Source organism: Nyctereutes procyonoides, unplaced genomic scaffold (genome assembly GCF_905146905.1).
Source record: "Nyctereutes procyonoides isolate TBG_1078 unplaced genomic scaffold, NYPRO_anot_genome, whole genome shotgun sequence".
In the NCBI taxonomy this organism is placed as follows: domain Eukaryota; kingdom Metazoa; phylum Chordata; class Mammalia; order Carnivora; family Canidae; genus Nyctereutes; species Nyctereutes procyonoides.
Genome location: NW_026575160.1, coordinates 15,892,920 through 15,919,079, shown reverse-complemented (window position 1 = coordinate 15,919,079; position 26,160 = coordinate 15,892,920). Strand labels below are relative to the sequence as shown.

Genomic DNA, 26,160 nt, shown 5'->3' with positions numbered 1-26,160 from the left:
ATATAAACTCAAGGCCGCCACAACAGGAAAGAAGATGCTTGAGTGCAGCATGTTCTATTGGCAGTGATAGGCTCAGCTTCAGGAGAGAAACAAGCAGGATGGAAAGATGGTACCACTGACAAGTGTCACCAAGTGGCAGCCAGGATAGATTGTTCTGAGCCCCCCTTACCTGGGGAGCCCACACACACAGCTGGCATCCAAGGCCCCAAAGTAACCATTCTTGCCAAGCCAGTCAGGCTGTAAATTATGAAACAGGCCAGTTTGGGTGAAGAAGATAAAGCATGTGAAAAGGAGAAGCAGTGATCACCCAGACAGGGGAAGAGTACCTTTCATTTGGCAGAAATATTAGTTCCTTGCCTGTCACAGGGAAGCAGCTAATATTATCATCAGGAGAGAAATAACCCTCTACAAAAATTGAAGGTAGAGAAAATAAGAGATCCAGGAAGGATGCCACACTTGTAATATCCTTTGAGTATTTTGGGGAGGATGGTGTTTCTCAAATTAGTTTTGTCTTCCTGTTAGTTCTGTGAGACTTCTCTGTTATTGTATACAAATCAGTGCATAATGGATTCTAGAGCTGGAAATTGATGTGCAGTGGGGATGCAATATGCAGGAGGAATAATAGGCATTTGGCATGATAGAAAAAGTGTAATGAGGCCAATAAAAATGTCATAATTATAATGACTATTGTTAATTGAACATTGACTATGTGCTAAGCACTGTGCATTTTCTTATTACATCCCTACAATAACCACACGAAAAAGCAATTATTATCCTTGTTTAATAGATGAAGAGGATTACAGAGATCAAATCATTAGCTCCAAGTTGCCCAACTAGAAATTTGCAGAACTTTGAATTTAAAACTAGGCCTCTGATGGTGAAATCTTTTCTTTTGATCATCGTATGTTGATCCTGAGAAAACTGGCCATGGAAGGTGCTAGACTAGGCTTTAACATGACAGTTCTTGAGTTAGTCAGGCTTGTACAAAACCTTGGTTTGTATACACCACATGTGAGGATCATGATACCTACCTGACACCGGTTTTGGAACAAGTGAAAGAATGTGGGAAAGCCTTAGACTGATGCCTGATAAGTAGAGTTTCTATTGCTATTATTTCATTATCATCATCATTATTAGTTTTCCTGTTTATTAACACAAATACTGTGCAGAACTAAACCAGTTGCAATGTGGGAGGTTAGAAGAGATCAGGAATGGGGCAATTCTAAATCGGAAGTCGCTGAACATCAGCGAAGAGTGTGGATTTATTGCTACTGGGTAGAGATTATAAGGCAAGAATGAGGCTTTCCTTGTTTGAGAAGATAAGGCGTGAGGTGATTATTTTTACGATTAGAATTCTTCCCACTAGAGAAAGATACCCTATATTTGTCTTATAGATATCAAAGATAGATGATTTATCGGATTTTTGCCTCAAATATTATGGAGTCCAAACCAGAGAGATTTAGAGTTAGGCCTACACCCCTTTACTAAGGGCCCCATCTTGCTCCCCTGGCCAAGGGGAGTGGCTGGGATTCCTGGAATCTGAGTATCTGGTGACTGAGGAAGTTCACTATCATATTGAGGAATCACCAAGACTGGGAGAGGGTGAAGTAGTCAGACTCCAAGAGTGACCTTTGTTTCTTGATAGCCATGCTTTTTGCAGTCCTCAGCCATATTGAATCAAGGCTGGTCTTTATACACTATAGAAGAAGCGATGGGGGGTGACGTCCAAGGCTATTTTCAAGGGTGGTGCTGCTTCCACCTTGGTCTCTTGGATCACTCACCCTGAGGGAAGCCAGTTACCTTTGGGAGGACATTAAAGTGACCACGTGTGGGTAAACCTGTATGGAGAGGAAGTGAGTCCTTCGCTCACCAGTCAGCACCAACATTGGATGATGTTCATCCAGCCAAATCAGATGACTACAGTCCCAGCTCATATCTTAACTATAATTTCATGAGAGACCCCGAGCCAGAACTGTCCAGCCAGATATCCCCAAATTCCTGGCCCACAGAAAGCATATGGGAGAATAAATGTTGTCTCAAACCACTGAGTTTTGGATACATGTTATACAGCATTAGATAACTACTATAGCCTCTTGTCATGTACTTTTGGGCTGTGACTATGGTATCTTATGACAACTAGAACTAGCTTCAATTCTATCCTTTTTCTTGCTCCGTAACAGCTATAAACATTTTTCCTATGTAGCAAACATGATATTAAGCTTTGTCAGTAGAGGGTGCTGGAGGGACATTGCAAGAGGACATTGGCTTTTCTTCCCATTTCCTTGTCCTGCATTTTGCTTTCTCTTGGTCCTGTTTGTCCAGATTGTCAGCAGTGCATGTGTGAGGACATCCAGTAGTAATGCCCTGCCCTAGCTGGGCTCCCAGACCACAAAGACGCTCGGCAAGCTCACAGTCCTGGCTCTGGCTCAGTGACCACCTGGCTCAGCTCCCTCAACATGGACACCATACATCCCAGGCCTTTCCAATGAGCAGGTTCCCCTAAGTTTCCTAAGCCACCTCTCCACCCGCCCTAAGCCCGCCCCCGCCCCACCAGCCTTGACTACCTATACCCATGGCTAGTTTCCCACAGCCTTCCCAATGTGGATATTGTGCACCTCAGGTGGTGTGCCACCCTCAAACCAGTAGACTCTCCCACCAGCCACAGACCACTTTTCCCTGGAGGCCCTTCCTGCTTGCCCATGGATTGTTGGCCAGTAATGAGCCAGGCAACCCAGTGAACTTCTCAGCCACCCAGTAGGTACAATCACCCTTTCTCTAGTGAGGTCTAGACCACAGCCTTGGGATGTAAGCATTACACCTTGGGACATAAGCCTTGGGAATAGCCCTATCTTCACCATATGAGTTTGTCCATCCATGGGCACTCAGCTCAGGGTATTCTTTATGGTTCTCCGTACATATTTATGGTTATCCCCTGTTATAATGAATATCTCTTTAAAATTTCCCTCTTCCTTGGTGGACACAGGAAGCAAATCCAGCATGCTGGTATTTGGCCAACACTGAGGATGTGGCCCATGGGGAAGCAGACGCCTCTGGCATTGCAGTTCCACTTTTGCCCAGCAGTGGGTGGATATGATAACCCATGGTGGTTGGGGACCAGAGCAAACACCGGAATTTGTAACAGAATTAAGGGTCAATGTTTTCATGTAAAAAATAATAGTAATTTAAAAATGGGAAATTTTAAAATTTAAATTACTATATGGTTTCTGTCTTCTGATTGGACCTTAACTAATATAGCCAACCTATTCTTTATTAATTTTTGTATTTAGTTTTTTAGATAGAATGTGTGGCAGAGGGTGGGTGTAGGAGACGGAAAGAGAATCTCAAGCAGGCTCAACACCCAGTGCAGAGCCCAATGTGGGGCCCAATCTCATGACCTTAAGATCATGACCTGAGCTGAAATCAACTGACTCAGTCCCCTGGGCACCCTTAGCCAGCCCATTCTAAATCCTTCTTTCCTACCCAGAGACATCAAGAGCAGAAAGTGGGATCAACTGGAAAGGCATTGGGAGCCAGGGCAGCCAATCTTTCTATCTCGGCCTTATTCTGTCCAAGACCATAGGATCACTCATCTGTGCTTCATTCTTCTCTCTTGGCAGATTAACATGCTTTGTTTCTCCAGGTATCTGGCAGAAAATGGCTACCCTACAGTTTCCACCTTTTCCTGTCCTTGAATCATGTGATCAACAGAGATCAAATAGCATTTCTGCTAGGGGCAGGTGTGACCGGCCCACTTTGGGTCAGGTGTTCTTTCTTTATCCAATCAGCTAATGCTGAGAGTGTAGTTTCATGTGACATAAACATGGCTAGTGGGCCTTTTCTGTTGATAAATGGAGAGTCAGTTCTTAGAGAAGGGGTTGTGGACTAAACAGATCTCTTAAAATATGTCTACCACAGAAGGCTGCAAATCCATTAGTCATACAGCAAAGATTTGGATGTCATAGACATTGTCTTCAGACTTATACTGTTTATCTTCTCTTTGCTATTATTGTATTTAAAGCATCAGAGGTCTGTAAGAATAGAAGGTAGGTGAGACAAAACAAGAAGAAAATAGCTGAAAATGATACATTATAGATCATTCCATCCATAGAAATATTAGAACTGCAGAAACCTTTGTGTGCCTGATTAAAATGGAGGAAGAAAGTGACTAACTTTTTCAGCCATTTCTTTGTTTGTATCAAGAATGGGAAAGTTAGGCTTTTCTCTGCCCCCCCCTCCCCATACCCCCATTCATTCTAAATTCCACCTTTCTGGCAGGAGACACCAACAGAGAAACCATAATGCTCTCATGAAGGAATGAGAGCCAAGTACAAAGGATAGGAAGGAGAAAGGTAGAGAAGATTCTGTGGAGTATAAATTGGCACAGATTAATGAGATGACTCAAAGCTCAAGGAGAGTCAGCATAAGCTTGGTAGTGATGTAAGAAAGCCTCAAAACAGAAAAAAATGTTTGAGGAAGTTAGTTTTCCATTGATGGTGCAGTGGCAACAATCACAGTAAAGGGAGATTTAGTAAGAGGTCAACACCAACCACTGTAAGTAAAATTCCTCCAAACAGCACAGAATGTTTTAAGAGAGCAGTTCATATATATTGAGAGTGTGTGGGTAAAACAAAAATGTTACTAGTTAGCTAGCTAACAATTTTAGTCACAAAACTAGTTGCTTTAAATGAATTAAAAAAAAATAACACCCTGCCTTGATTAAACCATTAGTCTAGCAGCTGAAGTATCAGCTGAACTTGGGTCTGTGTGGCAAGATGGGAGTCCATTCAAACCTATGTGGGGGAATTTCAAGACATTTACTTGGGGTACTAATGACTTCAATTAAGATAGAATACATTACTTAAACCAAGCAAATGATCAGCTTCTGCATATAGAAGTGTGAAGTGAGCTTTAATTAATTTACTAATTGCACTTCTCATCTTAACCGGTACCATTGATTTGGGTATGTTAGTGGCTTGGTTCCTGCTCTCACAAAGTATGGTATTCCTTATGGGGTGGGTGAGAGGAAGGGGGTGGCTAGAATTGTACCCTGGGCATTGGCGGACAATGCTGCTCTAATACTTGCTGAGATACCTAGGATTCCCTAGGGTCACTCCCATATGTCCTGTGTATAAAATGCAATCAAGCTGCTTCAGAGTACCAAGATTGGCAAATTTTTATTACCACTCCCACCCCCCAGTATATGAACTCACTGCTTCGTTGATACATGTAAAGCCTGAGTAGGAGGTTATCTCTACCAGGAAATACAGAGGGGGCCTAGGAGGACAGACGGAAGGTGAGTATGGTTTGATGGGGAGTGGGGTGAAAAGGAAGACTCATAGCATAAGAGGACACCATCCATGGAGGGCATGTCCATGTGGGGAGCAGTAGGGCAGGAGAGTTTGGTTTCATTACTGTTCACATGTATTGTTGTGTGCTCACTTCGAAACAAGGAGAAAGGAAAAAACTGGTGTTTCTAAGAATCCTTTATGTACAGAATGTCAAACCAAACGAATATAACCTATTTAGACAGAAGGTAGATTTTTTTCACCATTATTATGAATAAATATTGGAATGCGCTAACGTGAGACACTGTAAAACGTCCATCTGTAGAGATTCTAAAAAACTAAATAGATAACCTGTTTCCTTCTGGGCTTTTCATTCTGGAACAAACCCTTGAGGAAGGAGTGTCCAAGTTCATGAATCAGCCACCAGGGGTCACCAGAAGAATTTAAAGGGCTTTTGAGGCAAAACCCTAGTTTCTTGCTCACCAACAAAAGGTGCAGGTTTGTGGGACCTGTGTGCCCACACTCTTCTTTTGGTGGAGAAACTTCTCACTTAAATATTTATGACTCCTTTGTCCTTTCTTTTATATTTAGAATTTCTTTGTCCCTTCTTCATCATCATCAGTTCACACCACACGACTCATACCTATAGGTCATTAATAGAGATTTTATTTTCTTTTTAAATTAAATATATAAATGCTTATTAGTAGGAGATTACTCATCTTTCAGATCTTAGCGCAAATGTTAGCCTCTCAGCAGACACTTTCTTTAAGAGCTCAATATAATGGCTTTCCATTGCTCTCTCAGATCACCCAATTATTTCATTACTTATTTATTACCTGTCTTCCCACCTCACCAGAGAAATAATCAGAGCTATCATTTAAACAGATGTGCCAGGCACAGCTCTAAGTACTGTGCATACATTAACTCTTTGAATCTGTACCACAACCATATAAGATCAACATTATTATTATTATTATTTTCAAGCAGAGGGACACTGAGACACAGAGTAGTTAAGCAACTTGCCCAAGGGCACACAGCTGTAAAATAAAGTAGTTGGAGGGATCCCTGGGTGGCTCAGTGGTTTAGCGCCTGCTTTCGGCCCAGGGCATGATCCTGGAGTCCCAGGATCTAGTCCCGCATCAGGCTCCCTACATGGAGCCTGCTTCTCCCTCTGCCTGTGTCTCTGCCTCTCTGTCTCTCTCTCTCTCTCTCTCTGGGTCTTTCATGAATAAATAAATAAAATCTTAAAAAAAAAGGAGTTGGAATTCAAACCTTGGCAGTCTGGTGCCAAAATCCATGCTCTTAACCATTATGTATCCTACCTGTCTGTCCATGATCTGGTCTGCATCCCCAGCCTTGGAACAATGTCTGTCAATGTTGTATGTTAAATGCATTAATACATTGTGTTGAATTCAAAAATGCCATACTGTTAAATGATCATATGTACTGTTATGAAAAGATTTTCATAACATGTTGAGTACAGCAAATATATAATATTATGCATTCTGATCCTCTTTTCAGAAACAAAAATTATTTACACACAAAGGATATGTGACGTCTACAAAATATTTATATATATGTGTGCTGGGGGGGGCATAGAGAAAAATCTGGAAGATTAAACATCTTCATGATCATCTCTAGGGACCATGATTGGTAGGGTAAGGGGGATTAAAAAATACTTAAATACATAAATATTTAAATATTAAATATATATTAAATATATACATATATTAAATATTTTTAAAAATATTAGTTAAGAGTAAGTGCTTTCTTAATAACATAACAAGTTCTAAGGAAAATTTTTAAAACTTTTGACAAAAATAAACGTCCTTTTCCTCTTGTTCTGTAGTCTTAAATTATAGTTTCAAAATAATACTTTAAAAGTCCTGACCTTTGTAAATCTGTAAATGAATTAAAGCAATTGTTTCTTTTTTTTTTAAATAAATGTGTTCTTTATTGGTGTTCAATTTGCCAACATATAGAATAACACCCAGTGCTCATCCCATCAAGTGCCCCCCTCAATGCCCGTCACCCAGTCACCCCACCCCCCGCCCACCTCCCCTAAAGCAATTGTTTCTTACTTCATTTGTTCTTAAGTTTTGCAATGTGTTTCTGATCAGGATGTCTTCATTTACTTTTATTCTTTCCTAAGTTGGTGTGGAGAGTGAGACAGGGCTACATTCTCACAGTTGAGAGCTAAATAGATCACCCTATGAATTATCACACAATAGCTTTATGCCATTATGACTGATGTAATTATTATATGTGTGACATCAGGATGTCCTATCACATTACAAAAGTCTTCATGCTGTGATATAACTAACTCTTGGGATTTATTTATTTATTTATAAATATTTTATTTATTCATTCATGACAGACACACAGAAAGAGGCAGAGACACAGGCAGAGGGAGAAGCAGGCTCCCTGTGGGGAACCTGATGTGGGACTCATCTCAGGACCTCAGGGGCACACCCTGAGCCAAAGGCAGATGCTCAGCCACTGAGCCACCCAGGTGTCCCTACTCTTAGGATTTTAGCATTGAATATGTAAACTTTTATTTTCCAGCGTCTGACTTTTGCATTTCATCCCAGATAAGGGCAGTATTAATTCATAGGCTGGTTGGCGTATCAAGGTAGAAAGATGTGTGCATGGAGTTTTCTTTAAACATGGGCTTCCTCGAGGGTTGTTGAGCTCATTCACCTCCTTCAGGAAAGTACATTTGAGGAGCAAGGTCAGCTGAGGTTGGAGGTGTGTATGCTGATCTCTTATTATTGAAGCATTCCAAGAATGCAGTGTCTTGTACTTCAAAGTTGCATAATAAATATGTTTGGCACCAATGTGTTTGACTTCACTTTGTAGTGTGGCCTCTCAGGGACAGGCTATTTTTCTGAGAGCCCAGAGGTCCCATCATTGTGCCAGATCACAGGAAGGTACATGAAAAGCTAGAGGAGGGTAGGGCAGAGACCAGAGGGCCTGGGCACCAGAGTGGACAAACTTCCTTTGCCTGCACAGATTCTCAGCCCTGCCTCCACATCAGAACCACCTGGGGATCTTTAAAAATGTCCATGCCTGCCTCACCCCAGACCAATTGGGTTGGAATCACTGGGATTTGGGCCTAGACAGCATTTTTTTTTTTTAATAAAGCTATCATAATGGGTGGCCATGGTTGAGAACCGCTGGCTTACATGTAGCACATTGTGGCTTCTAGAAGCGCCTCTGCACATTAGGAAGGAAGTGGGGGCTGGGTATCCACTGGAATGGGTGGACTCACAATATGTCACATCCCCAGGGGAGGCTGAGATCCATTACTTCTCGACCTCTGATATGCTCCCCTGCTGCGCGAATACAAATGGAAGGTGGTCCTGCTGAGCGGTATTAAAGAGCAAATTAGAGGGCCTGAGGAAAGCTAAATATCTCTTATTCATACAAAGCACCCTCAGTTGGGGCCAAGAGGGTTAGAGCAGAGCTGGTTCTATTTATTCGGTCCAGCAGAGTTTGCAATATCATTTCATGATACATTTTCTCATGCCTGGGAGGTGGGCATTATTGCCATTTGATAAGGAACCTGCGCTGGAAGGATCTGAGGGCCAAGATCACACAGCTGTATTGTGGCCAAGTAGAACCAGAATCTGTGTGGCTACCAATGTCACGGCTCACCTTACGTCTCCACAGCAGCCTTAGAAACAATCTTTGATTTTAATAGTTCCTGCTTCAACTTTTAAGACAAGACCCTAGTTCTCTTGAATCCTTTATGGACATCTGGACTTCTGGCAAGAGGTTAGTAAGAAACCAACCAGGGAAGATATCAGCCAAAGGAGCAAGGAGAAACACCCAGCAACCCACTTTTCCTATTCTCTCATATAGGGATCATTTTCATTAAAACCATCTATAAACTCCTAGGGTCTCTTTAATATAGCAATAGCTGACATGAGCAGAACACGTACTCTATGCCACTCACTAGACTTTTTGAAGATTAATTTTAGTCCTTCCATCAACTATATGGCATAGGTACTATTATTTTTTTTAATGTAAGTACTATTATTGATTCCCGTTTTATAGATGGGGAAACTGGGGTTCCGGGAGCTTAGGCAGCTTGCTTAAAGTCACACAGCTAGTGGATAGTAAAGCCCAGATTTGAATCCAGTGTGGGGCGGGAGCTCACATACTTACCTGTTATACCGGGCTGACTCTTAAGAGTTACAGCCCTGTTCATCTGAGTTCTCAGCCTGACTCTGGGCCCCTACCTTTTCTGTTTCTTTAATTATAATAATTCTTTACACTTACTGTGCCTCTATCAGACATTAGGTGTTGTTCCAAGGGCTTTACAAGTTTTATCTTATTTAATTCCTTGATGCTGGAGAGTGGACCCCAAGGAAACCCACAGAGAGGCTCCTGTCCCTAGAGAGGCTCCTGTTCCTAGAGAGGCTCATGTCCAGCTGACAGCTGTTCTTACCAGCGCCTTTCTTTCTGCAAGGTTCCCTTGTCCCCTTTCTGAAGCTGCTAAAGGACTATGTCAGACTTCTGATGACTGGAGAAGAGAAATCCCTCTCCCCCATCTGTCCTCACGGTTAGAACCCTCTGGTCAGCTCTCCGTCCGGGTTCCTGGTGGTGGTGCCTCAGATCGCCTCCCCTTGGGTTAGTCTTGCCTCTGCCCATAGCCTTCTCACATCATCCACACAGACATAGCCAGGCCAATCAGACCTTTAAACGAAATCCTGATTGGTCTCTGTGTGACTGGGCTAAGCAAGGGGTTGCAGGATTTCATTCTGAGCTGAAGCAATGAGATCCTTGCTTGCTGAGCCCGGTTGACCGACCATCAAATGAGCCACAACCCCCAGTGAACACTCACTGTCATATCCAACTGTGAGCCTCCCCAGAGCCACTTTGAGCTCCTTCCAGATCGCTCTGGAGGATTCACTTAGGGCCAGATGTCCTGTCATTCACAGCTCTTACATCCAGCTCTTCTCTGTCATAAAGATTTTCCTCCGCCATTTTCTTCTGTCTGTGGCATCATTCCCTGGCTCCTCTCGTGGCTGGATCATTCTAGAACTTAGGTCTTACTCAGCTCAGAATCTCAGAGTCCTTCCTATGATCACTTGGGTTTAAAGGAAGCACTATTCTTTTCTGCACTCACCCACTTTCTCTTTTTGTTTTAATATTTTATTTCTTTATTTGAGAGAGAGACAGAGCACAAGCAGGGGGAAGAGCAGAGGCAGAGGGAGAAGCAGACTCCCCACTGAGCAGGGAGCCCAATGCTGGGCTCCATCCCAGGACCCCAGGATCATGACCTGAGCTGAAGGGAGACACTTAAGCTACTGAACCACCCAGGCACCCCCTCACCCACTCTCTTAACATCACTTTTATTTCCTTTACACACTCTGTAATCATTGGGTTTATTCCTTTACTTATTTACAGTCTGCATTTCCATGAAAATGTAAATTGGAAGAGTGGTTTGTTGATATTGTTGTTGTTTCACTCACTGCCCTGCTTTGTAGCTACTTCCAGCATGGTGCCTGACACATATGAGGTGCTCAATAAATATGTAAAGAGATATGAAAGAAGTAAAGACCCCTCTGTCGTTGAGGTTGATGGTATTGATTCTACAGCCAGAAGCTCATTTTTTGTCATCCCACCCCTGCCAATGACCTTTTCTCATTTACCTCTTCCTTATCTCCCCAATCAATTCATCCTTGTTTAGGGTTTTGTTGCTATTGTTTGCATTGGCTAAACCACTCTGGGCCTGTGTGCTTCTTCTCAGTTTCCTTGTGGTGAATAAAGTTGCTGTTGTCCTTGTGAACACCTCTTAGTGAATTAAATCAGAAAGGCAGTTTGGGCAAGCTGTCACCGAGGAGGGTGAATTCTTTGCTATGTGTCTTTGGGAATCTGTTGGTCAAATGCAAGTTTCAACAGCTGAAAAAAATATGACCGTGCCCTAGGCATAGTGTGCTGGGTTTGTAGGGGGCATACAGAGGCAAAGCTTCTATATTTAGTGGGTTTTCTGGCTATTGGCAGGGAAAGACTGAACTGAGCAAGATAGATACTAGCATTGTGAGGCAAATACTAATTTAAGATAAGAGACAACCAGCACTTTGCTTGTCATGGGGAGCAGTCACTGAGGTCTGGGAAGGCTTTATGAGATGTCATCAAGGCAGTAAAAGACACGGGATCAGGATAAGTTGGCTTGAGTGTGTTCTTTTGCTTAGTACTCTGTGTGGTCACTAGCTTCTCTGTCCCTTTAGGTAGACCCAGCAATTGCTCCTGTAGTTCTCTGGCTGCAAGGAGGGCCAGGAGGTTCATCCATGTTTGGACTCTTTGTGGAACATGGACCTTTTTTTGTCACAAGTAACATGACCTGTAAGTACTGCTTGGACTCTATTTTCCTATGGAGAAGTTTTCACCTGAACCTTGTATCTGCTCCGGAAAAAATTGAAAGTGTACATGAAACCACAAGGAATAGCTTAATAGTTTTCAATTAGAAAAACATAGCTGTCTGGCAATGTCGATCCAAGAAGGAGGAGCCACCATAGTGAACATCTTGGCTGTGCTGCTTCCTCCCCTTGAAATTTGGGTGAAAGGTTCTAAGCTGTTTTCTTGCAGTCAGCTGCTGACTCAAGCAATCTGGGCTTAGGAAAACAGTTGGTATCTATTACTATTTGGGCGAGTCCTTTTGCATGAGACTAATGGGTGGAATCATATCCCTAATTATTCACACAAACTGAACACTTTATGGTTCAGTTGCATGCAGGATCAGATATCTTGGAAGCAAGATGCTGTGGGTCAGGGGTGGGGGGAGAAAGGGGGGGTTGGGTCAGAGGAAGGAGCGGAGGAACCATACCTGGCTGTAACCTGGTTTCCCTCCATCTCGTTTTCAGGGGATAAGGGAGATTGTTTACTTTTCCTGGGTCAGAACTTGGAGGGTGAATTATTCTGTGACTCAGGTATAAAAGCACCAGGCGGCCCCGGTGGCGCAGTGGTTTAGCGCGGCCTGCAGCCCGGGGTTTGATCCCGGAGACCCGGGATCGAGTCCCACATCGGGCTCCCTGCATGGAGCCTGCTTCTCCCTCTGCCTGTGTCTCTGACTCTCTCTCTCTCTCTCTGAATTAAAAAAATAAATAAATAAATAAATAAATAAATAAATAAATAAATGCATGTATGCCAATTCTGTTGGAGTTGATCTCTTTAGCATAGGCTAGGGGTAAAAGGATTCAGAAGGACCGGATAGTTAAGAATGGTTGATTGGATCAGACAGATGGGTTTATCCTATAGGTGGTTGATGAATATTTTCATTGAACCAGGTGCACGGGGTCTTTTTTCCAAACTTCATTCTAGATGTAGAAACCCTCTGAGTCCAGGAAAAGTAAAGGAGAGGAGAGGAGAAGAAAAAGGTACTGGTGTCTGTTCTCCACTGTGAAAGTATGAAGCAACGTTAGAGGGATACCAGGAGTTCATTCATATGATGGGGACAGGTGGGCTTGTTGGGCTCCTGAGCAGACCTAGGTCCTAGGTGGGATATTTCGTTAAAGACCCAGTCTCAAACCTCTTCTCTGTTTTACTAGTGCGTGCCAGAGACTTTCCTTGGACCACCACACTCTCCATGCTTTACGTTGATAATCCAGTGAGTATCTATCAAATGTCACTGTGGGCCTTTCTTGTCTTTTTTCTTTTTATAAAGTACTTTTAAGAAATAGGGGAGGAAGGGCAATAGAGACTTAGAGTCTTTTTACTTTTTAAAATAGAATTCAAAACATAAATAAATAAGTAAATAAATAAATAAATAAATAAATAAAAATGAATTCAATCTGTTCAAAAACACACTTGAGATTTAGCTTTTCTAACATGTATCATTAAATCCAAGTTTGGGAATTTTGCTTGCTACTTGTCTCCTTCTCTCATTTTTAATCTTATGAAATGTCCTGTTCAGTGATTTACAGCATCTAGGGTAAGGGATTAGTTTCTTTCCACTGATGATATAATATCCTGTGTTATTATGTAGTATTAGAATTCCTAATCTTTTTAACAGAGTTCTAGGTTTAAAAAGTCAAAACCAGTCTCCTTCATTTATCACAGTGAGCCTCATCTAGGAACAAAAAGTGGAATTCTTTTTGGGATGTTCTTCTGAAATGGAGTCCAGTCAACAGCAAAATAAAAGAGTAACTTTAGGATAAGCTTCTGTTGATCAGGAGGATCTTTAACCCCTAACTAATTTCTTTGATTTCTCTCACTTTCCAGATGGTTCAAAGAGGAAACATAAATAGGGAAAAAAGGAGTTGAACATACTCATTCCTGCCTTTCCCACCAAGTTTTGTCAACCATCCTCTTTCCTAGTTTATAATTACATATTTATGTTGCATGAGCTGAATGAAATGTCGTTGTTCCCTTGTGTGTTTGGGGAAAACAAAAACAAAAGCAAAAATACTTAGGCCTGGTTGAGGTGCATCCCTTTCAGAAATTATTGACACAAACTACATTGCTAGCTTCTTAATTTTATAGCTTAATTGTCTATGAATCTCTAGGCATAAGGAAACATTAGTTTAAAACTAATCTTTATTTTAAAACCTACCTAACTGAAGGTGAAGGGGCTTAATGGCCATATTTCTCACAAATGAAAAAGCAAAACACACACACACACACACACACACACGCACTCTTTTTCTCTCCAGCCTAGAGAGTTCCTTCTTGTCAGAACAGAGCAATACACTCTCCAGGTTTCAGAGAGGAGATAACTTTGGGTCTTCTGATACTGCTATGGGGGCCAGGAAATGTGAATTCCTCCCCCTTAAATCAACATCTGATAGGGTCCCCACTCTGGAATCAAGAAAGTTCACTCCCTGACCTCAGGGCAGAGCTTTGTGCTGATTTTTTTTTTTTAAAGAGAGAGAAAAAGAGCACAAGGGGGGTGATGAGAAGCAGAGGGAGAGGTAGAGAGAGAGCATCCCAAGCAGACTTGACACTGAGCGAGGAACCTGATACTGGTCTCCATCTCACGACCCTGAGATCACAACCGGAGCTGAAACCAAGAGTTGGATGCTCAGCCAATGAGCACCCAGGCACCCCTATGCTGATATTGTATTTGGGTTTGGAGGAGAGGAGAGGAAAAAGGTGAAATTCAGTATCCTTTTGTGAGGATGGCTAAATGTACCTGGGGTAGAGGAGAAATCTGAGGTCAGAGGCTTGGCCTTTGGAATAAGGTTGATTTCCTTCTGGTGTGGTAGCTCCCTGAGAGATCCAGGGCATGTGCTTCTCTGTGTTTACACCTGCTTATTTATTTCACCTTCAGGTGGGCACAGGTTTCAGTTTTACCACCAGCCCCCAGGGATATGCAGTCAACGAGGATGATGTGGCACGGAATTTATACAGGTAAAAGGACCAGGCTTCCTCTTGGCTTTCTTCACACCAAATGTTTTTCTGTTTCAATAGGGAGATTCATCTAATAGTATAAGTATCACTGATTGGCCCTCGTGATCTCATTCTTAAAGACATTTTAAGAACACTTCTAAGGCAGCCCCAGTGGCTCAGTGGTTTAGCACCGTCTTTGGCCCAGGGTGTGATCCTGGAGTCCCAGGATCAAGTCCCACATCAGGCTCCCTGCATGGAGCCTGCTTCTCCCTCTGTCTGTGTCTCTGCCTCTCTCTCTTTCTCTCTGGGTCTCTCATGAATAAATGAATAAAATTTTTTAAAAAGAATACTTCTACATGAGGAGTTCACATCCACATACATGCGCATGCACATTTAGTTTATTTTCCCCTTTGTTTTCTTATCACTGAAAATTGTGAAACTGGGCAGCAGGGAAAATGACAAGGAAGGCCGGAATCCTAAGGCATGATTGTAATCTTATAAAAATAGCCTTTAAGAAACAATAGAAACAGAGCAGAATAATTCCACCAAAGATGATTTTCAAACTTTTCAGCCAGATGCCTGAGAGGATTTTGCTTTCTTTCCAGCATTGCATTTTAACTTTGCATTTGCTTGGAAACATCTTCTTAGATGCTTGCTTGTTTCTTTTCTCTCTCCCCTTTCTTCCCATTCATGATTCCCATGCTCAGATTGTTACTAGTCTCTTATTTTTTTATTTCGTCTCACAAAGTTAATCTTTTACCAAAAAGAAGAAAAAAATGGAAGGAAAATGTAAAGTTGTAAGCCTGGTCAAACAGTGTACATATAATTTTTTTTCCTTACTCATATTTGTTATAGCTATTTTTAGTACTTTTTTTTTTTTATAAGTAAGTGACCGTTCTTATTTGGTCACATTTTTCCAGTCTGTAAATTATTACTAGAGATCAAGCCCTGAATTCTTTGAGGTCATTCGGGCCCCATGTTATGCATCATAATAATTTTCTCAAAGAATCCTAGTGGCTTGAAAGAGTTAACCAGTTTCCCTATTGCCGGGTTGCAGCAAACACTCCTTCTGCATGGTGAGCAAACCCAACCCATCCCTAAAGTGAAAGTAAATCTAATAGAAGTCATAGTGTTTTGATCTCTGACAGAAGTTTTCCGTTTTATTTTTCTTTCTCCCTAAGGCAGATGGCTGGGGGAACAGAGGAAAGAGGAGCTTCCGGCCTTTCTTCCAGAGATATTTCTCTCTCTCTTCTTTGCTGACCCAGAAAACAATATGGCTGCTGTTTTCTGCACTTTCATTTGTTCTGTGTCCCATTATTTTAACACTTCCATTCAGTTTACCAGGGGGATAGCTAAGACCCCACACTTTTGCTTCCAGGTTCAGTGAGTCCTGGGGAGCATATTAGCCAGATTTCCACAGGAATCCCCCTTCTCCGGCCCAAGCTCAGGCACCTCTTCTTCCCCTATAGAGATATAATTGTGATGGCTGTCCTTACAAGTTTACTCAAGCACCGTGAGCGGTGACTGTGTGTTCTCATTTTACAGATAGAAAACCTCTCTACCCCCTCTGACCATCTTTTGGTTTAAATCTAAACAAGCTCAGTTGTTTAACTAGCAAACACCCAGAGGGCGGAGGTTCTGTCGTGGAGAAATGCATCAGTCCCCTCTAAGCCAGAGCATGCAACCCTGCCATTCCTTTTCTGTCACTCGTTCCCCTCCCCCAAAGATGGTCCCAACTTCCCATTGACCTTCAATGTGGATATTTACTGCTGACATGTGGTACATCTCCTCTTGCATGACATGTAAAGAGAACCTATTTCAAAGCATCCATTGTTTATAGCTGTTTTAGTTCTTTTTGCTTCAGGCTCTTAGAACTGGAAAATAGCTAATCAAGGGTAGTGCAGAAAACTGATTTCAGCTGTTTCCTTTATAGTTTACACTATTTGTTTCCCTTTGTGACTACATTCTTCTCTCCAGCTCTCCAGATGGGTGTTTGGAATAAGGTCACTTTGAAACCTATAAATGGGTTACTACAGGTTTAAAGAGTGGACCTTCTTTTTCTCTCCCTTTAAAAACTAGCTTTTTTCTTCTTTTTTCTTTTCTTTCCTTTTTCTTTTCTTCCCCCCAACCCCCTGAAAATCCTATTCCTTTTGACTAGTAATAGTCCATGGCTGTAAGGAGTAGACTCTTAACGAGGCATTTGACATTCACAACGTAGGCTGCTTTTCTTTGTGTTTGGAAGTAAAACTTTTTTTTCTTTTTTTAAAACATTTTTATTTATTTATTAGAAACAGAGAGAGAGAGAGAGGCAGAGACACAGGCAGAGGGAGAAGCAGGCTCCATGCAGGGAGCCTGACGTGGGACTCAATCCCGGGTCTCCAGGATCACGCCCTGGGCTGAAGGCGGTGCTAAACCGCTAAGCCATTGGGGCTGCCCTTTTTTTGTTGTTTTTACTAACAACATATTTAAATATTCAATTTTGGGGGTATTTGGAACATGCTATTGAGCCTTAATGCCCCTCTGGTTTAAGTAATAAAAATAAATAAATGTACTAAAAAATAATACATTTATTAACTGATTTGGAATATGCTATCTAGTGCCATTCTCCTTCTGCCACTATTTATCAATTGCCTGCTCTTTGCCAGACACAGTTTCTGCTGCAGGTGATAGATCAGTCAAGGAGCCCTGAAGTCCTTGCTCTGGTGCTTACCGTCTAGTAGCCAGTCTGGTAGCATGCCTCAAGTTAGTTTCTTAGCAGCAGATGGAAATGATAGTATTATTCTATTCCACCTGTTAGTTTGTATAGGAAATAGTATCAATTGCTAAACAAAATTTCATGACAATGACCATGAAATAGGTTTCATATATTAAATGAGAACACTGTGTGATTGGCATGGGCGAAGCAGATCCTGGCCTGGCCTTCCTGGGTGTGGAATGAATGGGGAGGATGGCTGCCCGTAGGCCTTATTTTAGCCTGGATTCTTTTGAATGTCTTGTATTTATCATTCCTGTGACCCCATTCGAACTCACCAGATTTTCTGGTGCATTATCATTTTCATCTACCCTCTGTGCCCTGAACTCACCAACTTTCCTTTTTGCAAAATTTATCTGAGCAATAATTTCTTCCTTGTCATTGTCCTTCACAAGCTCCGATTCTTCCTGATGTCCTTTAATGCAACTTTCTGCCACCAGATGGCCTTTAACTAAAATTCTAGTTATTAGACAAGGCCCTTGGCACAATGCTAGCAAGGTTGCCAAATGGAATCATCTGGCAGAAGCATGCTTCCTGGGACATCTAGCTCTTGTGCTTGGATAAATGCGTGGAGTGTTGGGCAGCCCGGGTGGCTCAGCGGTTTAGCACCACCTTCAGCCCAGGGCCTGATCCTGGAGACCCAGGATCAAGTCCTGCATCAGGCTCCCTGCATGGAGCCTGCTTCTCCCTCTGCCGTGCTCTCTCTCTCTTTTCTCTCTCCATTAATAAATAAATAAAATATTTAAAAAAAAATGTATGGAGTGCATTCACAAGGACATGCGTGTGTGTGTGTGTGTGTGTGTGTATTATGTATTACATATGTTTGCAGCTCTGCTTCTAAAATTTGAAACTTTATGTAGGCATGATTCTAGATTATATTTTTAAGCAAACTCTTGCCATGGAATAAGAATCACACACAGTGGACTAAAGCATGGGTGGCCTATGTATATCTAACTTTTACTAAATTTATTTTTTTCATTCTTCACTCTCATTTAAGAAAGACCTACCAAGGGATCCCTGGGTGGCACAGTGGTTTGGTGCCTGCCTTTGGCCCAGGACGTGATCCTGGAGACCCGGGATCGAGTCCCACGTGGGGCTCCCGGTGCATGGAGCCTGCTTCTCCCTCTGCCTATGTCTCTGCCTCTCTCTCTCTCTCTCTCTGTGTGACTATCATAAATAAAATTAAAAAAAAAAAAGACCTACCAAGAGCTTGCTATGATTAGCTGAATGTTTGTTCTGATGTTCTTGTGAAATTAAAACTATATCTTCCTCCAGCGGGGCCTTGACTTGGAAACTTCAGCGAGAAAATCCTGACATTTTCAAGCTAGAAGCCACCTGAGAGGTTAGCTCCTTGGACTAAGATTGCCAGATGAAATACAGAATGCCCAGTTAAATATTAATTTCAGATAAATAAGGAATACTTTTTTTACTCTAAGTATATCCCATGTAGTATTTGGGTCATAGTTACACTAAACCATTATTTGTTGTTTATCTGAAGTTTGAGTTTAATTGGACATCTTGTATTTTTTTTACTTGCTAAATCTGGCAACCCTGACCACTTTACCAGATTCTCTAAGGAAATAAGCTTTAAGCTAAAGCAGAAGGCTTAATTGAGATTTACTATATTAAATTGTCTATTGCTAGTCCAACTAGCAGGAAGAGAGACAGAGTAGTAGTTTTTAGCCTGAAGGCTGGAGAGGGAAGAGTGGAAAATAAACTCCTATTTTTATCTCTATGCTAAAGCCAGCTTATTGCTAGCACAAACATGGAAGCTATATAGTGCGGCCTCCCAGATTTAGTTGCTACAAAGACTTTAGTTACTATAAATAATAAATACAGAAATAACCAGAACTCTACAGTGGTCCTTAATGGTGGATTTTTATGGAGCCTTTGAAAATTAAGTACAGCCAGAATTGCAGTGGTTGTAATGTCCCAGTTTTGCTCCCTGTAACCCTTGAACTTTCTCCTCCTCCTGGTTTTGCAGGGCCTCCTTGCCTTTCATCTTCGCTGGATAGTTCATGGCTTTTAGTCCCTCGGCAGGAAGCTGGAACAAAAGCGCTGCCTCATTTCTCAGACAATGCAATCTGGGCCAGCACGCTCATAGAGCCTCTGAGTTTCACAAGTTTTGTTTCCTTTTTGAAAGATTTTGGTCAAATAGAGAATCATTCTATGATCTACCCTTTTCTTGCTTATTATGAAATACTTTCTTGAGTCCGCTGAAATCTATTTCAGCAGAACTCATTCAAGTGTCTATTGGCATTCTTTAGTTTGATTTGTTTTTGAGCCTAGATGCCACTGTACAGTTACTTCCATATCTGGTCATTCGATGGTTTTCTTGTATACTATGGCCATTTTACAGCTTTTTTGTTCTTTGGTTATTAAAATGCTGAAATTTAGGGAACCCCATTGGAAATGTTCAGGCTTCCCCACAGGAAGAGGTTGGTAAGCCAGTAAGGTTCTCATTACTTCACCACAAACCCAGGCTAATGGGGTCATAAGGTTTGGGGAACTTCCTCCAAGAATTACCATAATAGTAGGTGAAAGGTTGTATCACTTTGCTCAAGGGTCTCCTCAACAGCTAGATGGTCCATGTTGGAAACCCAGAGATTTGGAAATCTGCCCAGGGTGTTGACTCAACTTATTAATCTCATAAAGTATGCCCACAATTATTTTCTAACCATCCCCAGTGTGGAATGTTACACATACATAACACTTTGAATATAATGCCTATAGGAGCTCACAGCCTAACAGCATCTTACTTCAAATGTCAAACCTATATGTCAAACCTATAGATTTGGTAGCAGAGTGGGAGCATTAAGCTCTTCTGATGTCATTTGATTTTTTTATTGTTGTTCTTTTTGCAGTGCATTAGTTCAATTTTTCCTGCTGTTTCCTGAATATAAAGACAATGACTTTTATGCCACTGGGGAGGTAAGTTGAAGTTATGTATTCTCATGTGCTTCCAACATCTTCAGGACTGAAAAACGTCATGACATGGTGATTCATTCATTCGGTCTGTAGAATATCCCATTTTCTGAATTTGTCTGATTCTTTCCTCAATGCTTAGATTCACTGAAAACATTTGTATCCCATCAAGAGGCACATAATATCTGTTGGCCTCATTATTGGCGATGCTAAACTTGGTCACTTGGTCCAGGTGCTAACTGCCAGGTCTCACCATTGGAAAGGTACTCCTTTCCTTTTGAAATTAATAAATAATGTGAGACCAAGTGAAAATCTGTTCCCCCCAAATCTGTCACCCAATAGTCTTAGCATTCATTGATGATTCCTGTCTGAATCAGTTATTCTGCTGGAGTCTTTAAAAATGGTGATTTTGGGGGGAATCTGTCTTCCTATTGAAATTACCTGGTATTCTTCTATAGAGAAAAATCTTTCCCTCCTCTTCTCTATTATTTACTTTTAAAAATATCACTGTGGACTCATAGTTTGTCATTTCTGTTTGATGTGTTAAATTTTTGCCATTATTATTTTTAATATTCATATTTTCCATACTAGGTGGGGGAGCCTTTTCAAACTGGGCTTTGTGTCTTTTTGACAAGGCTCAATTAGTCTTTGAGCATTTCATTGCTTTTTGGCACAAATCTATGCTCTAGGATTGTCCTTTGGTCTCCCTGCCCTAACCCTGGAATCAGTCATTTCTTCAAGGAACCTGGCTCCTTTTAATGGGAGATGGTATTTAAAAACCAAGATCTGAGCACTAAGTATGCTCATTGCTATTGGGATGCCATTTCTTTTAGACTTTCTCTGTAGGCAGAACTGGGGAACAGAATGACTCCAAACTGCTACCCATAAATCTAATTCAACATCACAAGTTTCTTTTTTCCTTTCCCCATTCTGTGTTTGTATACCCCTTCTCCCACATTGTGGACCGTGTTTCCCAACAGCATCAGTGTATTTACCTCTTGGCTGAATCCTACAATATATGCAAAATGATTTTAAATTACTACATCAGTACCATTACCAGCAAGGAAACCTCCAACTTACTTTCAATATTTTTTTACTATAATTACTTATATCCTTAGACTATATTTCATTACAGGTTTAAAAGTACCATCTTTAAAAGTTATAAGAATTAATTCTGTTTTTTTCCTAGGGCGATTATGTTATAATTTATCATGCAGTTAGGTTCACTTGCATAGGTTGACTTCAATTTTAGGGTTTGCTTTTTTCATCCATTTAAATTTAAGGTTATTTTAAAAAATGTATAGCAGCCAATATTTTGAGAACACAAGAATCCCTAGGTGCTAGGTATACAACCATGAACAAAACAGGGCAATTTCTTACATTCCTACATTGTACAGGTGAAGGCAATGATAAATGAAGAAATAAAAATGCACTGTACATAAAGCATGAAAAAAGATAAAGCAGATGAGGGTTGCAGAGTGGTGGGGGTGCTATTCTGGATAAGATTGTCAGAGAAAGGCTCTTTGATATGGGGACAATCAGAGAGAACACTGAGTGTAGTACATGTAGTTTAGTGAGTGAGTTAGTGGAGCTATAGCTACAGTTATCTTGGAGAAGAGCTTTCCTGGAAGAAGGAATAGCAAATGCAAAGACTCTGAGTTGGAGACAGACTTGGTGTGCTCAAAGGAAAGCATGGAGCCACTGTAGAAAGATCTGAAATGAGAGAGGCAGGCAGATCATGTAGATGATCTATATCTAATATAGAATAAAGTCCAAAATAATGGGAAATCGTTGAAGGATGCAGTATTCACTGAAAGAGTAGTTAGAATCAAATTCAATTCAACACACGCATTTTGAGTGACTGCTATGTCTGAGGCATTGGACAAGTATTAGAAATTCAACAGTTGATAAGACTGACTCTACCCTGAATCTGAACACCTGGCAATAAGTATAATACTGAATGAAAAATACAATTAGAGAAGTAGTTATAAAGACAAATAACACGAGGACAGTGCAAATAGCTATGGGAGCTTCAGGAAATGCCAAGCAGGAGAGGTGACAATTAAACTGGATTTTGAAAGATGAGGAGGAATGTGTTTAGTCAAGGCTCTTAAACTTATAAGTGACAGAAACTCTGTTCGAATGACTTAAGTAAAACAGGAGAGGAGTTGATTCATGGCTGGGTCTGGGTGCCCAAACATTTTCATCAGGAATTTGTCTCTTATTCTTTCTTGATCTATTCACTAGGCTTTGCATTTTACTGGTTTCATTCCAAGCTGTGTTTTTTTCAGTGGTGCCCTTGTCCCTCTACTCCACTCCAGAGCTCTAGGTATAGCCTATCAGCTCAACTTTTCTTTCCCAATAATTCTACCCATATTGCTGAATCTCATGTGATCCATTTGGATCCCATGCCTATTCTAGGACTAGTAACTAGGGTCAATGGGATGGACATATAAGCTGGCCATAGTAGCACCAGAGAACCACCGCAGTGCTCTGGAAGGGGTAGGATCATAGGGGAACCCTCACCTTTTGAATCACAAGGCCTGAGAGTGGGAGATGAGTGAAGATGAGGGAAGATCCCAGTGATGATATCAGAGGAAGGGCTGGAAGGATGCTGAGCAAGCCCAAACCACAAATGTCTACTGTAAGAGAGTCAAGGTGAAAAATAGTCTCAGTTTTTCCAAGGAAATGACAAGTAAATGGAACTAGGACTTTCTTTCTCTTCCACCTGCTTTCTTCTCTTTCTATTTGGAAGGCTATTCTGTTTGGCATACTACCCTTACGTGTTTTTAAAGCCAATTATTTGGTCAAGATTGTTTAGGACCTCTATCAATAATTCCCTGCTGTTCCTTATCTTCTAACCCATTTCAGAGGCAGGCTGCGCAAAGGGACAGGAAGTGGCATTCCTGTCATTTTGGAAAGAACCCTGGAAAATACCCAGTCTACCTCTAACATAAGAGTGATCCGTTTACTGTGTAATTCCTGCCTTGCAAATAATGTGGTGATGTTGTTAACCGTGATGTTGGACTTTCAACAAAGCTGCCAAATTCTGGATGAAAAATTTGTCTATTTCATGTCTGCCAGTGGTTTTACGCATATAATTTTTGAATGTGTGTAGGAAAGGACAATTTTCTTTTTAAGTCCTTTGCTGCCAGGATGAATACTTTTAAGGAAACCTATGCCTTCCAAGTGATGAAGGAAGATGTGAATGAGGGCGGGCAAGACCTGGGATAGAGATGCAGTTGCCAGGCAGCATCATTTTCATATGAACTACTCGGGATACACTAAATCTAGGGTCCCATTTCTTTCTAGAAGGAAGAGCACTAAATAATAATACTGTGATGGTTCATTTTATTAGAATGCTATGTTCCTCCAGTCCAGTTTGTTCCATCTGGTCTCTTGTTTTAAGGCTAGGAGGCAGAATGGAAAAGTGGAAGGAGCTCTGGATTAATAATTGGAGACCTGAGATTCATTGCTGGCTTTGCCTCTCTGGATGGTTCCAAGGAAGTTCCTTAACCTCTCTTGGCCTCTGCTTTTCATCTTATAGTCAGAGGGTGTGGTTTTTAGATTAGATCACTTCCAGGGATATTTTGCTTTGCTAGGTGTTCAACTATAGTTACCTAGATGTATTCATAAAGTATCTGTATATGATTGCAATTTTAATATAATACTCACCCTCTTTCTCTCTCTCAAAAAAAAAAAGTTATGATAGACTTTTCCCGAAAGGGAAAAAGGGAAATCCTTTCTCTTCAGAACTCCATTTCCACACACCCTTAAGGAGGGTTGTTTAGGAGGCTAAACAAATAATGCCGCTAACATAATAGAACAGTCCTTGAAAAATAAATGGTAAATTCAGAAATGGTTTTCTGATTTTCAGTGCAAATGTACTGGACCTAAATATCCTTCCCATTTGTATACTATGAATGAGGATTAGCCTGATGCTCAAAGGGTTTGGAGCAGCTGTTCAGCACCCTGATTCTGGTGCAAGGGAGTCTGGAAATAATAACAATACCTACTACATAGGATTGTTTTGAGCATTTAATTAGATAATCCTCCTCAAATATTTAACGGAGTGATGGCTGTGGTGAGTACCCAACACATGATGACTATTATTACCATTCATGGTGAAAAGCTGGATTAATATATTATGGCTCCAAAGCATATGGCCTAATGCATGTAGACAGGGGCTGAGATATTTAAAAAGTTCTCACTTATTTTGGGGATGTAGCATTGTCTCTCCTATTATTTTGAAATCATCTCTTTTTTTTTAAGATTTTATTTATTTATTTGAGAGGAAGAGAGAGAGCACATAAGGGGAAAGGGTCAGAGGCAAAGGGAGAAGCAGACTCCCCGCTAATCAGGGAGCCAAATTCTGGGGCTTGATCCCAGGATGCCAGGACTATGACCTGAGCCTAAGACAGATGCTTAACCAACTGAGCCACCCAGGACCCCCTGAAATCTTCAAAAGAAATTGTTTGCTTTGTCTAAAACATTGTGATGGAGTTTAGAAATTGATATTTGAAGTTCTGGATAGTAGCAAAATGTCTCCAACCGGACCCAGGCTCCTTGCCCCTGGCAAGCCCACGACATTTGAATGACGTCAGTATATGTCCACTTTTCAATTTGACCTAAGGAAGCACTACTAGGTTTTGGGTGTTGTCTAGGTGTTTGAGAAGCCTAAAGTCATTAAGATAAAACCTAACATCAAAAAACTGGAAGCCAAGTAACTTGTGCAGAAGGAATACACAGAAAACTTGGGATGGTTTGGTTAGAGTATAATTAGGGGAGGCTGTGCATAAGGTAAATTTTTCTGGTTTTCAGAAATTGACTGTAATTTTTTTGATATGCTAGTTCAGTTTTTAGTAGCAAATGTGTATGTAGAGGATCTTATTAAAATTGAGACTTATTTGAAAAAAAATTGAAATTTGCAGGCAGTGTGATGCAGGGGGAAGAGCTGCCTGTCTCCTTCCCTTCTTCTCCCCATTTCTGCCCAGAACACCAACTGGAATTAATTTTCTCTAAAGAGAGACAAATGTGTCTGTAAATCACCCTCCTCAAGGCATGAAAAAAATGTACTTCAAAAAGAGAAACAAGCTGCATTTAATTCACATAATTAACTTTCTTTATAAGTGTTATCCTTTCTGAGCCAGTAACTATTAGTGAGATTGCTCTTGTTCTTGAGGTACAGACACACTTTAGAATCCTCTCAAGTGTCCATGGGCCCAGCTAGAAGTTAAAGCAAAACAGCCCTCACTGGAAGGCAGAGAGGGAGGTGGTGGCAGGAAGGGGGACTGCCCATTGTTCTCTGAGCATGTGGCTCTGTGCCCACTCCTAGGAAACATTCTGCACCTATGGGTGGTTGAGGCAACAAATGCGGAGCCCATCCAAAATGCCAGAACATGTGGCTAAAACTGGGCATCTCTTCTTGATCAGCAGGAAGGGGCCTACTCTCCTCAGAAGCAGTTTGGCAGCCATGGTTAATTTGAGGGCCAAATAAAGGCAAAACTTTGATGCTATTTAAAAAATCAGTGAGCTTAATAGGATATTTTATCTTCATCTGCATGAGTGAAGTCCTGCTGGGATCATGGAGTTCGACAACCTTTGTTGTAATCATCGTGGTCCACTGGGTTCAGGTTGCAGGTTCCCGGTAGGTGAGAGCCGTGTTTGTGTGATTTGTTTCATACGGTCCTGAGAACAGCGTTCATTGAATGTTACAGAGCAGCACTGTGCAAGGTTGTTGCTAGATAAAATAAAAATACTGATGATATTTCTCTCCAGTATCTTTTCATCTCCCTCCCATAGCTCTTCTCTCCCTGCCGCTGTGTCCCAGACCCTGGGGACCATCTTTTCTACTTGCTTATT

The 26,160-nt window shown here is 41.3% G+C and overlaps 1 protein-coding gene across 1 annotated transcript in view; it reads left to right on the top strand.

The window, feature by feature from the left end:
- Positions 1–26,160, top strand: part of CPVL (carboxypeptidase vitellogenic like) — a 108,564-nt gene that overhangs the window by 11,219 nt on the left and 71,185 nt on the right. The window contains exons 3-6 of the mRNA XM_055314777.1: positions 11,525–11,639; positions 12,842–12,900; positions 14,563–14,642; positions 20,238–20,304. Coding sequence (XP_055170752.1) covers positions 11,525–11,639; positions 12,842–12,900; positions 14,563–14,642; positions 20,238–20,304 — 321 coding nt within the window. The remainder of the gene's footprint in view (positions 1–11,524; positions 11,640–12,841; positions 12,901–14,562; positions 14,643–20,237; positions 20,305–26,160) is intronic.